General features: G+C 35.4%; 1 protein-coding gene and 1 pseudogene across 1 annotated transcript; both read right to left on the bottom strand.

Moving 5' to 3' along the window:
* Positions 1-2979: 2979 nt before the first annotated feature.
* LOC110661225 (plant intracellular Ras-group-related LRR protein 9) lies at positions 2980-5718 on the bottom strand. Its single transcript, XM_021819836.2, has 3 exons — positions 4818-5718; positions 3825-3991; positions 2980-3743 (listed from the first exon to the last, which is right to left on the bottom strand). The coding sequence occupies exons 1-3, from the start codon at positions 5559-5561 to the stop codon at positions 3101-3103; spliced, it is 1554 nt and encodes a 517-aa protein (XP_021675528.2). The 5' UTR covers positions 5562-5718; the 3' UTR covers positions 2980-3100.
* A 935-nt stretch (positions 5719-6653) lies between these two features.
* Positions 6654-13658, bottom strand: LOC110665480 (C2 and GRAM domain-containing protein At5g50170-like; annotated as a pseudogene).
* Positions 13659-14194: the final 536 nt, after the last annotated feature.

The following is a 14194-nucleotide window of genomic DNA, read 5'->3' as shown; positions in this document are numbered from 1 at the left end:
TAGGACTGCGGTGTCACAATGCCCAGTACAAAATTAGGGTTATAACTGATCTCACAGTCACTTTCCGGTGCGATCACCCATCGCTGTGACCCCTGACTCATTTAATATTTTATATGCTTTGTTTTTCTTTTTTATATTTTTCCTTCTTATAATTGTTATTTATTTTTATCTATGACTTTTTTGGAGGTCACAGATATAGCTCCAGACATCTTGATTGTTCAGGCAGACATCAGGCGCTGGAACAGTAGACTGTATAGGAGTGTCAATGTGAGGGCGTTACACAGAGTCTAAGTATTTAAATTTTTAGTTTAAGAAAAAGTGTTTAAATTTTTAAAATTCTATTTTCTTTTTTAACGTGATGATTACATGATATGATAAGTAAATAAAAATAGACAGTTAACATATGATTTATTCGAAGCTGTCACTAGTATGAGAATGATGCATAATTATTTTTGTATCGGGAGAGTAGCATCTCATCGACCTCATAGCTATTTTTATGATTATTTTTAACAAGAATTACTGAATATCAAAAGCTTATTATGCGAGATCATATATATATATATATATATATATATATATATATATATTTTAAGCGATAGTTGAAGGAGTAGGTATTGTTGGTACAGAGAAAGCAATAAATTGGTGCTTATCAAGACCAATGCTATGAGCTTTTGAAATACAATGGGATCTTGTAAAGTTGATCGTTATGAATGTTTCAACGAATTTGATTGGGAAATTTAGCGGCAAAAAGAAGGAAATTCATTAGCTATATACTCTATGAAATTTAAAATATCTAAAAAATTGTTTTTTTTTTTAATTTTAAATAATTATAATTATTCACAGACTATTTTTTTATTAATTATTTGCCATTTCACATAAGGTAATTGCATAAAATCACAAATTTTTTTAGATAAACACCTATTATCAAAATTAAATAAAAAAATTAATGAAAATGAAATAGTCTTTTTTTTATTCATTTAATTAAGTTTATTCTCTGTTATCCGGATCAAGTTGATACATGAAGCATTTTTTTTTGAAAATAAATTACGAGAAGAAATTTAAGTTTAGATGAATTAATGAAACATGTTTTTAACAAAATATTTATGAGGAAACAGGTAAGAAGAGTAAGGTTTCTTCATGTACAAACGAGAATGATAAACCAAAAAAAAAAAAATAGTAATTAATAATAATAAAATAAAATTCTACAAAGAAATCATGTGATTTCTGTAACGCCATCTTCAAGCACAATCATTAAACAAATACATAACAACATCAGTAGTGATTTTCCTCCCCTGTTGAACAAGCACTCCTCGACGCTTCCCGGCGAAGGCTAGCAGAACTAGCACTGTGATCCATGCCAACACGGTGGCACGGGCGGCGATAACCACCAATGTTGACGTCAATAAGAGCCCCGCAACCAAGAGGGTCGATACATAGCAGGCTGGCCAGTTGGCGGCACTGTTATTAGTATAGGACAGAAAAATGCAAGAACCTAGAAACACACAGAACAACAACAAGAAGAAGAACAACGTTGTTCTGGTAATACCCGCGGTTCCAGACAGATTCATGGCTTGAAACTCGAGATTTCTACAAGAAAGAGGAAGGAAGAGAGCGAATATTGGAGCTTTCTTGGTGGGTTTCTTGTTTTGTTTTGTTAATGATTATAGGAATGAGTTTGTGTTATTTGATTGATGAGCAAATTGGAAAGCATGTGCAGGCACATGGGAGTTGGTGCCTTGCATTTATGCTAGCATTAAATTTGGAAAAGTCGGATATTAGTTGGGTGACAGATTCCAATTATGCACTGTATCAGGATTTCTTTTTTTGCAGACGGTGAATACACAGATCCTTAGATGTCAGAAGTAGAAGCATACAAATTTTCTTAGTTTCAGAATGTTTAATGACCAGTTTAATTCAAATATAAAATCATCTTTCTTTAATTAAAAATTAGATTTGATCCCATGTGAATCAATTAGATAACCGATTGATTAACTTATTAATATGGACGTGTTTAAATAAGTAAATCAATTTAAAAAAATATTAAAGGTTATACACAAAAGAGGACATAAACTTAGCTCTATGTAATACTCAGCTCAGTGGTACTGAAGTAATTAATCTTCAAGCAAAAACTTTGAGCTCTTAAGGTTGAGTCCCAATAGGAATGATTGTATAAAAAATAAATAAATTATGTTTATTAAATTATTATATAAAATAAATTAATAACTATGGCAGTTACAAATAAAGATTAAGGTTCTCTATTTTGTCAAAATTGTGATATGAATAACTAACTATATCAGTAATTTATTTTATTAGCGTGGAAACATAAATTATTGAATTGTATTTTCATTTTATAATCTTTTATATTATAAAAGTATATAAATATTTCTTTGATGTGTTATAAAATTTTAATATATCAAAATTTATTTTTATTGATATAAATTATTTTATTATTATGAACATTTTAGCCATTCATGCACTTGCAAGACAAAACCAAATAATATTTAGTTAGCCAATCTCATCTCAAAAACAAAATTATTTAGATAGGAACCTAAAATTTAAAAAAATAAAAAATTTTTAAATGAAAAACCAATATACATAATCTTAAAATCTGACTCATGCGTAGCTTTCGGGGAATCAGATATTGCAACCGAATTGAGTATTTGCTTGGCTTGCTCAGAATCTCAGACCAGATGGTATTTGCCAAATTGGATCGGTCATAACTTCAAATACTAAGAGTGCATTCCATGTGATGATCTGTACATGGAATTGGAATCAATCAGCTAAATAACATTGCTAAATGCTACCGAGTGACTGTTGGACCTCCTCCAGCTGATTCACAACTATGATAGAATAAATGAAAACAGCAGCGTCTTTGCCTAATTATTTTCGCATGACTAGCTATCGCTTCCGGGAATGGGATGGATTGGAAGCAAAACAAGATTTATCAAATTTTCTTTTTTTTTTTCTTGCTAACGTTAATGCAGCAAAGAAGAATGAAAATATATGCAATAAAACCAGAAGAAACCATATCAGCAATCTCTTCTCATGTGTACAATGCCGTGAAAGGAAGGGACGGCCCAAATATCAAAGGGCCACAAAGTTACAGCTGCTGATCAAGGTAAGCGTCCTTGGGAGATCTTGGACTTAAATATCCTAAAACACTTTCAGAAACACCTGCAGCATAATTCTTCATCCAGGATGTGCTTCGTGTCAACCATCCAGTCTGTGCTTGTTCTTGTACTTCAAGCATGCTTTTCCTTTCTTCCTCCACCAGTATGTCAAGCCACCTCTTAGCCATGAAATTCTTCACAGCTTCAATCCCTTCCATCACTATTTCTGATGGTGGGATCACGAGAGGATTTTGTTCCAAGTTCAATTTGGTTAAATTATCCAGCCGCCCAAATGTATCAGGTAAAGCTTGAATCTGGTTATTGCTGAGGTCAAGTTCCTTGAGGTTTGTCAAATCACCCAACGTATCAGGGAGTTCTGTCAGGTCATTAAAATTATTGCTCAAGTTGAGGATCTCAAGATTTGTCAATCTCCCAATTGAAAGTGGAAGGCCCTGAAGCTCATTGAAGTGAGCATCAAGATGCTGCAGCGATCTCATTTCACCAATAGAAGTGGGAAGAGAACGAATCTTGTTCAACTGGACTGACAGCCTCTTAAGATTCACCAACTCATATCCAATATTAGTTGGCAAGTATGTAAGACGGTTGAAGCTCACATCCAACTCCAGCAATGACCTAAACCATTGAAAGCGTATAGAAAATTAAAAAAAAAAAAAAACCTGATCAGAGAATGAATCCGTAATGAATTACACATACCTGCAATAAGAAATGGAGTCAGGTAAAGACTCTAGCTTATTGCTGGAGGCATCTAGAATTTTCAAGTTATGTAGCAACCCAATGGAATCTGGCAATGCCTCCAAGAGATTTGAAGTAAGATTGAGCTCCTCGAGATTTTCTAACCCAGCTATTGAGTCAGGAATGACCTGTTCTCCTCAGACAGGTTACCCAGATAAAAGGAGAAAAATATACGAGACAACACATAAAAGGGAAATGCATACCCATAAGAAAGTAGTTTAATAGATATTTGAGATACTGAAGGCAAGCATAAAAACATGGAGAAGCAAGTAAAGGAAATGAAACACGCAAACAAAATAAGGGGAGTCAAATTTTTTTAAATACTCATGACCAACAGGATCTTATAGTACCAATGAATACAATGCACGCTCTAATACTTGAATATTTTGCATGTGCCATAAAAATGCAGCTCAACCAAAAACCCAAGGAAGTTGGAGGACTGCTTTGACCAACTGGAACCTAGGTCACATTCTCCCTTCATCACTAAAAAAATTTGTACCCTGAATGATCAATGGATTTGCATGGACCCTATCTAAGTTCACTGAAGTCTGCTGAACCACCTTACTGATACTGCTTATTATTGCATTTAGGGACACCAATCGGTTACTTTAGAAAGTTAGCAGCTAGCACAAAAACCCCACAAACTTGACTTCAGAACTCATGAATCATCAGTTATGCAGTACACCAATAGGAATTGGGATCTCATTAAACACCCAGGCTGCAGATAATATGATTGCGGGTTACAGAACGCCAAAGCCAACACTCCCAAGCTAAAGGCCTAGAATGCAACAACAAAAACGAGTGGCCCAGTAATCTCAATCAACTAATCATTTGTAACTTGAATCTGTTTATCTACTAACTAGAACGTTAACAATTGAGAATTGTGTATCGCTTCTATCTACTGCAAGCCAGCAATTAAAATTTATAATAATGGATAAAAGGGAAGAAGCTAACCTCAAGCTGATTATTAGAGAGATTAAGCACTCTCAACCCACGAATCCTTCCAAACGCCTCAGGCAAGAACAACAATCTCCGGTTCGACAAATCGATCCTTTCCAACCCTTTTCCAGACACCTCTTGGAGTATTCCCACAACCTCTTCATTCAACTGCTCGTCCACTTCCTCCTTATCTTTCAGCTCCTCCTCCTCTCCCATCTCCGCCTTCTCATAAATCTTCACCAGCCGCTGCTCCGCCGCCTTCAGCAGCTTCTCGTAAGAGACGTGCATCTCCTCCAATTGCAATATCGTCTTGTACAAATTCTTCTCTTTCTCGGCTGCTTGTCGACACTGATGTTCCTTGTCCACCAAGTGCGCGCGCCATTCAAGCCTATCGACTTCAGGCGGCCGGGGAGAGAGGACAATTTCTTCGAGCTGTTTGGAGAGGTTGGATTCGATTTCAGAGAGTTTGAGTCTGGCAGTGTCAACGGTCTCGTGGTCAGGACGAGGGCCGAGGGTTTGAAGGACGGATCGGGTCTGGACCACGTCGGAGATGGCGCGAGTCATGGAAGCAATGACTTTGGGGTCCGTTAAGTGGGGTAATTGGGAGACGATGGGTATTTGACTGGAAGAGGGGTCGGACGAAGCGCGAGGTGGCGGCTGCTCGACGTCGAAGGAGGTGTCGGAAGATTTGGGTCCGAAAGAAGGAAGGCGGGCCATGACATAAGAGAGGATTGGGAAGGAGTTAGGGTTGGGATCCATAATGGTAATGAGGTAGAAGAAATTTACAGAAAGAAAGAGAGGTTGTTGAATGAACAGATGGAGCCTTGTTACTTTGTTTAAGCTCTGCACCACTCTCCTTCGGTCTCTTCTCTATGGTGAGGGGAAATGTGACGACCAAACGGATGCCACCACTGAATTTACATAACGCTTTCGTTTTTTATTATTAATTTTTTTTTTTCTGCGTCCTTATAAAATTAGGGCAAAATAGTAATTTAAAAAACAAGCTGTTTTTATCACTCCATTTTTCTCATCAAAAATAAATATATTTTCTTTCAACATTTTTAAAATTTTTTTCACTTATAAAAATATTAAAAAAAAATAAAATAATTTTTTTAATTATTTTCTTTAATCTCTTATGATTTATCCAAATATCACGTTAAGCTTTTAATCTCTTCAATGAATTTTTACAGGATAATATTTGATTATTGAATATGAATTTGACCTCAATTGGAATTTAGTCAACAGATATTATCCTTTGTATTTTTATTGTGTAAATATTTTATAATAAAAATATAAATGTTATTGAAGAATTCATGACTCCCCTATGGTTTTTGTGGGATTGCGTTCTATAAGTAGCAAGTCAGAACTTCAAGAAGTTGAAATGTCACATCAGATCTTCACTTTCAATTGCCGTGCAAAATCAATTTCCTATATTTAATCTTCATGATCAACAAGGAAAATAAGAGAAATTAAGTAGAAAAAAAATGAAATTAAGTTTCTTTTATAATATTTAGATTTAGAGAGATTATTAGAATTAAAAAAATTAAAAAATATATTATATCATCATTTATTTCCTTATGTCTAAATTAATAACTTAAATATAGATATATAAAAATTGTTTTCACCTTTATTAAAAATAATAATAATAATAATAATAATTTTGCTTAGTAATATTTTTATCATCAAATTAATTTTTAATTAACAATTTATAGTGTAATTAGATACAAGTTGCTGAATAAATCAAACAAAACCTCCAGCCTTTATTGGATTATAAATTATGAGCAGCAAGTAGGGCAAGGATGCAGCTTGCATGAAATGGTACTTCAAATTGGAAAGCCCCGGCATCTTTCCCTTTTCTGAAAAGGATCCAACCATATAGATGAACACCATCTGCTGAAAGTTCACAAAAGTGACCGTGAACAGCTGAGAGGAGCAAAATTGATGGAGGAAATGTGCAGACACGATTTTTCTATTCTATCTATAGAAGGGAATTTAGATAATTTTCATAAATAATAATAATCTTCCTCCATTCTCCTCTAATTTGGAGAGAAATCCTTGAAAAATCGTTTTCTCTTCATCCCTCTTTAAATTGACGACCAAACAAGAGAAATCAGGAAAATCAGTTTCATTTCTCCTCTTATCTTCTCTCCATTTTACCCAAATCCAAACAAAGGGCAATGGAAGAAGGAAATTTCTCCACTTCCACTATTTTTCACAGGTAAATATCCGATATCAGCATTCAGCTATCCTAGAAAAAAACAGAAAAGCGGCCTCCTGACAGGACAATTCAATGTGAGGCTGGAAATTTTGAATGAATTAGAATCAGGAACAAAATTCCTTTGACACGATCCAACCAGTGGTGGTCATTGAAAGTGGGGGATATTTTTTGAATTAGAATCATGAAACTTCCACATTTTCCACCAAGTTTTCTAAAATGACACCATCTTGTTGAATTGCAAAAAGAACCTCTCTCTCAAGCAATTCAAATATCTCCTTCAATCTATGTGTGAATTTCTCAGTTATGTTTCCAGTGATCCTTTGCTGGAACTTGGTGCCTTTCAACCAGGTAGTTCCAACATAAACATCACACTTGCATGCACTATGAGCAAGGGCAGATTGCTCAATCTGGTACTTAAAATTGACCTGCAAATGCATCAGGAAAAGAACCAGCTAAATAAATAATAACCAATGAAAAACAACAGGGCTTCAAAATTTATTGTTACATACACGGAATTGATCGCCAAATGGTACATCGTGAAGCACCATGACCTCATTAACAACCTACCCTCCATCATCTGCAATGGTAGACTTTTGTTGTGTGCAGCTGACTTCCCCTCCAAAGATTGAAACATGGCAGTTGAATCTGTAAGAGAGACGTCGTTCAAAAATGCCAGGTTTCACGCATTCCCAATTGGTAGTTGTGTAATTAAGACATCCAGATCTTTCCATTATTTTATGCTACATCTTTCCTCCAAATATTTCCATCAGTGATTTTATCTGCATCATCATCACAGAATAAGCAGCAGTAACACAAGTTCATTAAATTATATACCCACTTGTTACAGGGGAAACATATAAAATAGAGTGAGGCATCAATAGAGTCCCTCCTAAAAACCATGGATTACTGAAGCACCTGGAAATAATAGCCTTTAGATTTGGAAAAACTTGAACGTGTGTTGAGGAAGGGACAACACAACAAGGTGGCAGCGTCCAGTGCCCAACTCCAATATATAGGCATAAGCTTATGCCTGCTTGTCATTGTAAGGCCTGAATATCAGGCTATAGTCCTCAGATGGTTTTAATATATACTTGTACAGCCCCAAGTTGCTGGCTCACAAGGATGCTACAGTATATAACTCCATCATAGTTGAAGTTGTGAATAAACATGAAATGAAAAGCCATATAACTCATGCCTGATTTACATATTCCATGCCAGTTATTACAAATTTCTGATAAAAAAGGCTCCACTGGTGTAACCCTGAATGCTTATAAATAAAACGGAGAGGCAAAAAAGAAGAGAATTGATTGCTTACACTAATAGGCATCTCAGCAGAGTAAACTTTGGACATCTTTGCCTCTTCAACATCCAAAAGTGATCCAGAGTCTGCAAGTATGACAGGAGTTTCTTCTTGATCCTGCTGCTGTTCTTCTGCAATTTGTGCTTTCTGCTCAGCGGTCAGTGTTCTTCTTCTCCACAAGGCCATAATTGTTCTGTTGAAACAGCCCAATGAATCACCTGCGCCTATGAGAAAAATGTATTATTCAGAGTGGAAGGAGATCCATACTTGCTGGCTACATTGAATGAAACAAATGACTGAAAATAGTATCCAAGTCTGCCTTCCTCATCTTGAGCCTTCGCTTCATGCCTTGCATCAAGACCTCTACCCTTTCGCAGAACTATGACAAGTGTAGGGCTACCTACAGAAGACAGTGATGGAGGAAGAACCTGGATGTCTTCAATATCCTCTCAGAGAAAGAAATATTTTGTTTTGTGTCCAATTCTAGCAGACAAAAAAAGCCTTCCCTGCGTTAAAAATACATTACAGTTTCAAATCAGAGGAGATCATCCTAGAATGTAAAGTCAGATTGCGTTCCGCGCAAGATTCAATTTTCTGCCAAAGTGATAGCATGATTAACATTCCATACCAATAAAGAACAGAGTTCTTCAAAAAATCATTGAGATAAAGAACATTTTACAATTTCAACAGAAGAACTCATTTATATTTCTGAGTACATCAGAGATTTCATTTTAGTGTGTCAATATTTGCATTTAATTTATGTTGAGCATGATGCACCAACTCAGCTAACATGGTTATCCCAACAATCAGTTTCTTTCTATAAGCATATATGCTGGCAAGGAAGCATGACTAGCACCTGCGAAGGCATTTTCCTCTTCAAGTGGCAGGTAAAGTCACTGATGAGAAATTCTTCTGGTGGTAACCCAAACAGTTTCTGGAAAGTTGAATTCCTGTGAGGTGATCGTAAATTCAACTGCCGCAGCGCCCCAAATTGAATGAGATCAACATTTTGTCATAAGTTAAAAACATGCAGCAATCAGTGGCAAAATCCTAACATTCACCATGTGCAATATAGAGGGAGAAGAAAAAAAAAAAAAAAATTAAAGGGCCACTACTCTGGATAGATGAGTTGATGCATATGGATAGTAACTAAATATTTACCTTCTTACCAACTTCCTTTTCCATCTTTGTCAAATACTCCTTAATTGTTTCAACACCTTTGTTATTGTCTAAAAAGATTCTCAAGTGTAACTTTGACTGAGAAGACTGAGCAAGCTTTCCTTCGAGGGAAATCCACATATCTGCCAATTCAGTAGACGTGCACTTCAAAAAATTGATCTCAGCATGCCCAAGTGAGGTGGACTGGTCAAATGGACCATCAAAATCAAAAACTTCCACGTCCAGAACTGAGGGCGGTTCTTCCATAGCATCAAACTCAAGTGCGTGTGCATTATAGTTCCAAAATAGTTTAACCAATAAAACTGCAGAAAAAATGAAGCAAAGAATCCCACAAGATAAACGCCTTACCATTCCATTGGGGATTGCTAGTTTGGAGCTTAACAGAGCTTGTTCTAGTTTTTACCATTACAAGTGAACACCACATAGGGATCTGAAAATCCTGTTGAGTCCAAGGATGCCAAATTGGTTCCTTCAATTAATGCCACAGTAAGAATCCATCCGTTACCTTGGGCTTTAATGCCATGATCACTACCTGTTGAAAAAAGATATTCCAGTTAAATAAGTAGTGGGTTGGAGCTGCACCAGTGTAAGAATTTCAAGGTCCTTTTGGAATTGAACTTATTAATAAGTTATAAGCAAAACAGGATAAGATGTTTACCTCTTTGAAACCTAGCTTGTATGAAATGTGAAACCATGTTACATACTAGCTTCAATTGAATAACTAAAATTGCACAAGTGATAAGCTGTCCAAAACTGTCCGGCAAATCAAGTCCACTAAGTTCCAAACCTTGGGCTTTGCTTGGTTCACATAATAGAATATGCAGGATGACACAAAAGACCATAAAAATTGTGGAAACAACAGTAAAATTCCAAAAGCACTCAGATGCCAATTCCCAGTCTGACTCATGTTCTGCTTCCAAAGTTGTCAGCACCTGGTCCTTCTTCAATGATTCCGTCGAGTCCAGCATCTTAAAATTTTTAGCCAACAAGTTGGCAAACTGATCAAAACTCTCCTTCAGTCCCTGCTTTACTCCTCCTTCAATCACACCTTTCATCAGGGTACATTGATGGAAGTCAATGCCCCATGATATTATGAGGCGGGATGATTCCTCTCCTGAAGATGGTTCTGGTCCAGGCACTATCTTGTATAACAATTCAACATTGAAAGTGCTTCCATACGGACATCTGGTGTGCTAACATTTACCAAGACAGCAAATTGCCGTCCATCAGCTCTTAAATAGGTCTGCTCCTCAGTAGCTTTAACAGCCTTAACTAACTTTGTTGCAGCTTTTGTGTAGGTAACTGTCCGTGCTAAATGAGACATATTAACTGATTTCCAGGTCCAGGACTCCTCTTCTACGTCTGTTGTATCCTGCAGTTCAGCTAGGTCCTTCCTAAACTGTGAATCCGGTGCAAAAAGATCATATGAGGTTACCTCATAAATCTGATCAAGAAGAAATACACCATGGAGGTTTTCTGGCATTTCTTGTTTATTGTCACTTGATTTCATAATCTCCATAGCTTCTCCAAAGCTGCAGCTACATGAATATTCCTCCACACAATCCTCATAATCAGATGATGCACTGGCCGAGTCTGACGAATTACCAATTCTTGAGGCTTCCTCATTCTTATAGAAAACCCTCTCCAAACAATTTGCAATAGTCTTCATTAGTTTCTTCCCTTGTGCCATCTTTAGGCATGGTGCTTTGGAGCAATACATACCATGAGAAGATAAAAGTAGACCTTCAGTTTCTTTATGTCCCTCATTCTTTTTATTTGACTTTGCACAAAGAAAATGGTTGATAGAAGAGTCATGGCCCTTAAAACACATAGCCAAAGAATTTATAGTCTAAAATTGAGATCTGAATTATGCATATAATAATAATTCAATCAGTATGTGCCACCATAGTCCATAGAGGCTGTGTGCAACTTCCATCAACAAAACAAACAGACTATGAGATTCAAAATGCTAATTATGTGGGCCAAGTAAACCCAAATTTGGGGATTTTTTTTTGAATGAACAAATAGAAATTGAATAACTGCATAAGCATGGCATCTGACCTGCAACCTGTGTTGTGGGTGCTGAGAACCAATCATGACACTCAAAACTTGACAAGAAAACAAGTAATCATTTGAAATTTTATGGTTGCCCCAAGTTGAGGGCAATCAGTAGAAGTCCTAAACTTACAAGGGATCCAACCAAAAGTTGTTACAATAGTTCATTGCCTTGCAAAGTTGTGGGAGAAAGTTATGGAACATCGACTATGTCATGACACTTCTATCTCTCCCAATCAATTTGGCTTAATGCCCGGTCATTTAACTATAGAAGCGATCTTTCTCGTTATAAGCTTGATAGAGAAATATAAAGATGTGAAAAATGATCTACATATGGTTTTTATCGATTTGGAGAAAGCTTATGATAGTGTTCCAAGAGATGTCTTATGGAGAGTGTTAGAATAAAAGATGGTATCTATTAGGTACATACAAGTGTTGAAATATATGTACGAATGAGCAACTACTATTGTGCGTATAGTGAGAGGGGACACAAGAGATTTTCTTATCTTAGTTGGATTACACCAAGGTTCAGCTATAAGCCTTCATCTTTTTACATTAGTTATAGATGTATTGATGAAAAATATACAAAAGAGTATCCCTTAGTGCATGATGTTTGCGAATGTTGTAGTTCTAATAAATGAGACGCAAGAAAGAGTCAATAGAAAGCTTGGGGGATATGAAGAGGATGTTAGTCATAGGATTAAGATCGGATGGTTGAAGTGGAAATGTGCTACAAGAGTTTTATGTGATCACAAGATTCCCAATAAGTTGAAAGAAAAATTTTACAGTATAACCATACGACCGGCCATGTTATATGGTAGTAAGTATTAGGCAATGAAGGAGAGACATGTTAAAGTGGATAGTAGCCATACTAGACTAGATAAAATCCGTAATGAGAGTATTAAAGAAAAGGTAGGAGTGATGCTAATTGAGGATAAGTTGAGAAAAGGAAGATTGAGGTGGTTTGGTCATGTGAAGTGTAAACATAAGAGTCTCAAATTAGACAAGTTGAGCATATTGGGTTAGAGGATAGAAGGAAAAAAAGGAGCAGACCTAAACTGACTTGGATGAAAGTAGTACAACATGACCTAAAAATATTACACATTTTCGATGATTTAATCCAAAATCTTTTAGAGTGGAGAAAGACTTTATTGAAAAACAAATCACTGACTCCCAGTGTAGAGAAAAAACAGTCACTTGCAATCCTGTGTAAAGGAATGTTCAGTTTTAATGCGGTATCAAAGCACTCTTCTCATAAATTAGCTCCAAACTATTTACAGTTTTTACAAGGGAACTCTCTTGTTATAAAAGATAAGAATACATTATTTACTATAACAATGCAAGTATATAAAGCCGCCAAAATTGCACTAAAAACCAAAACAGAAAATGCACTATCATGCAATCAAATGTATCGTTCTATCTAAATTGTAAGTATTCAATCCATAATATGTCACAAAGCTAAAGGAAAACAAGAAAACAATTTCAATAAAGAATCTTACAAGAGAGTGATAAAAAGAGGTAGAGACACTAACCACAGTCCATATTGATAAACTTGCCAGTTTGGGGCTTTTCAAGAGTTAACCAAGTTGGTGGCAAGGTTTGATTATGAGCTGCTAAAACCAACCAAACCGGAATCCTAACCCAACCCACCAAATCTCCAGAGCCACTAAACAACCCAAAATCATCATCATGACTAAAAAGAGACACTAGCAAGTCCTCATCAGTATTATGGACCCTGAAAACAAACTCTTCATTCCAAACTGGGTTGGTGTTGTTTTTTAATATTCTTGTCTTGGACTTTTGCTTTCCCACTTGTAGCTTCACATACGAGTCCCTCACAAGCAAGTCCTTTGCCAGCAATACATACACATGGAGCCTCATGGCTACAAAATATTAGTGCGGTATAACTCCTTTCAGAAGAGAATGAATTGGGGTTTAAATTTTAAAGACAGAGGAATTTATGGGTTGTAGAGATGGAAGCAAAGATTCGTTCCGTCTTCTTAGAAGAGAGAAAAGTGAGAATGAAGCCATTGAGGAAACGTGGATAAGAGCAAAAAGAACACGAAGGTGGCACAGACGAAAATGTAGTAACGTATAACCAAGATGGAAAGTTTGAAGAGAGAGAGAGAGAGAGAGAGAGAGAAGAGGCGGCTGCTTTGCTCCTTGGGTCAAGAAAAATAGTCTTTTCTTCATGACGGTTATTTCGGCCTTTGATTTCTCCATTTTATTTAGTTATTGTATGTCCATAATTGATAATTGGATAACTGATTATAATTAATATATTATATTATTTATTTTATTATTAAAATAAATATATAATTATTAATTTATTATATAAAAATTAAAAACATAATTATTTTTTAAGTCTATATAAGAATAAACATTATAATTATTATCTACAATGTTTTTATATTTATTTATTATTTATTATAATTTTAAATAATTTAATGATACATAAATTAATTTAAAAACAAAATTTTATAATTAATAATTTTAAAAATAATAATATAGTATAAATAAAAAATTTTAAAAAATAATTAATAAGAAATAACTTTAAAAATAAAATTAATACTGATGATTTATCAACTGTAATTTTAATAAAAATAATCAAATACTTAATACACACCCAAATGTCAGGAT

The sequence above is a fragment of the Hevea brasiliensis genome, chromosome 13 (assembly GCF_030052815.1).
Source record: "Hevea brasiliensis isolate MT/VB/25A 57/8 chromosome 13, ASM3005281v1, whole genome shotgun sequence".
Lineage (NCBI taxonomy): Eukaryota > Viridiplantae > Streptophyta > Magnoliopsida > Malpighiales > Euphorbiaceae > Hevea > Hevea brasiliensis.
The sequence above is the reverse complement of the archived record's forward strand: the minus strand, read 5'-3'. Positions and strand labels throughout refer to the sequence as shown.

Excerpts from the sequence above, each read along its gene's own strand:
- LOC110661225 (XM_021819836.2), bottom strand. The coding sequence starts at position 5,561 with ATGGATCCCAACCCTAACTCCTTCCCAATCCTCTCTTATGTCATGGCC. Across the intron at positions 3,992-4,817 it reads TCTCTAATAATCAGCTTGAG|GTCATTCCTGACTCAATAGC; the intron begins GTTAGCTTCTTC and ends TGAGGAGAACAG. Across the intron at positions 3,744-3,824 it reads GACTCCATTTCTTATTGCAG|GTCATTGCTGGAGTTGGATG; the intron begins GTATGTGTAATT and ends TCAATGGTTTAG.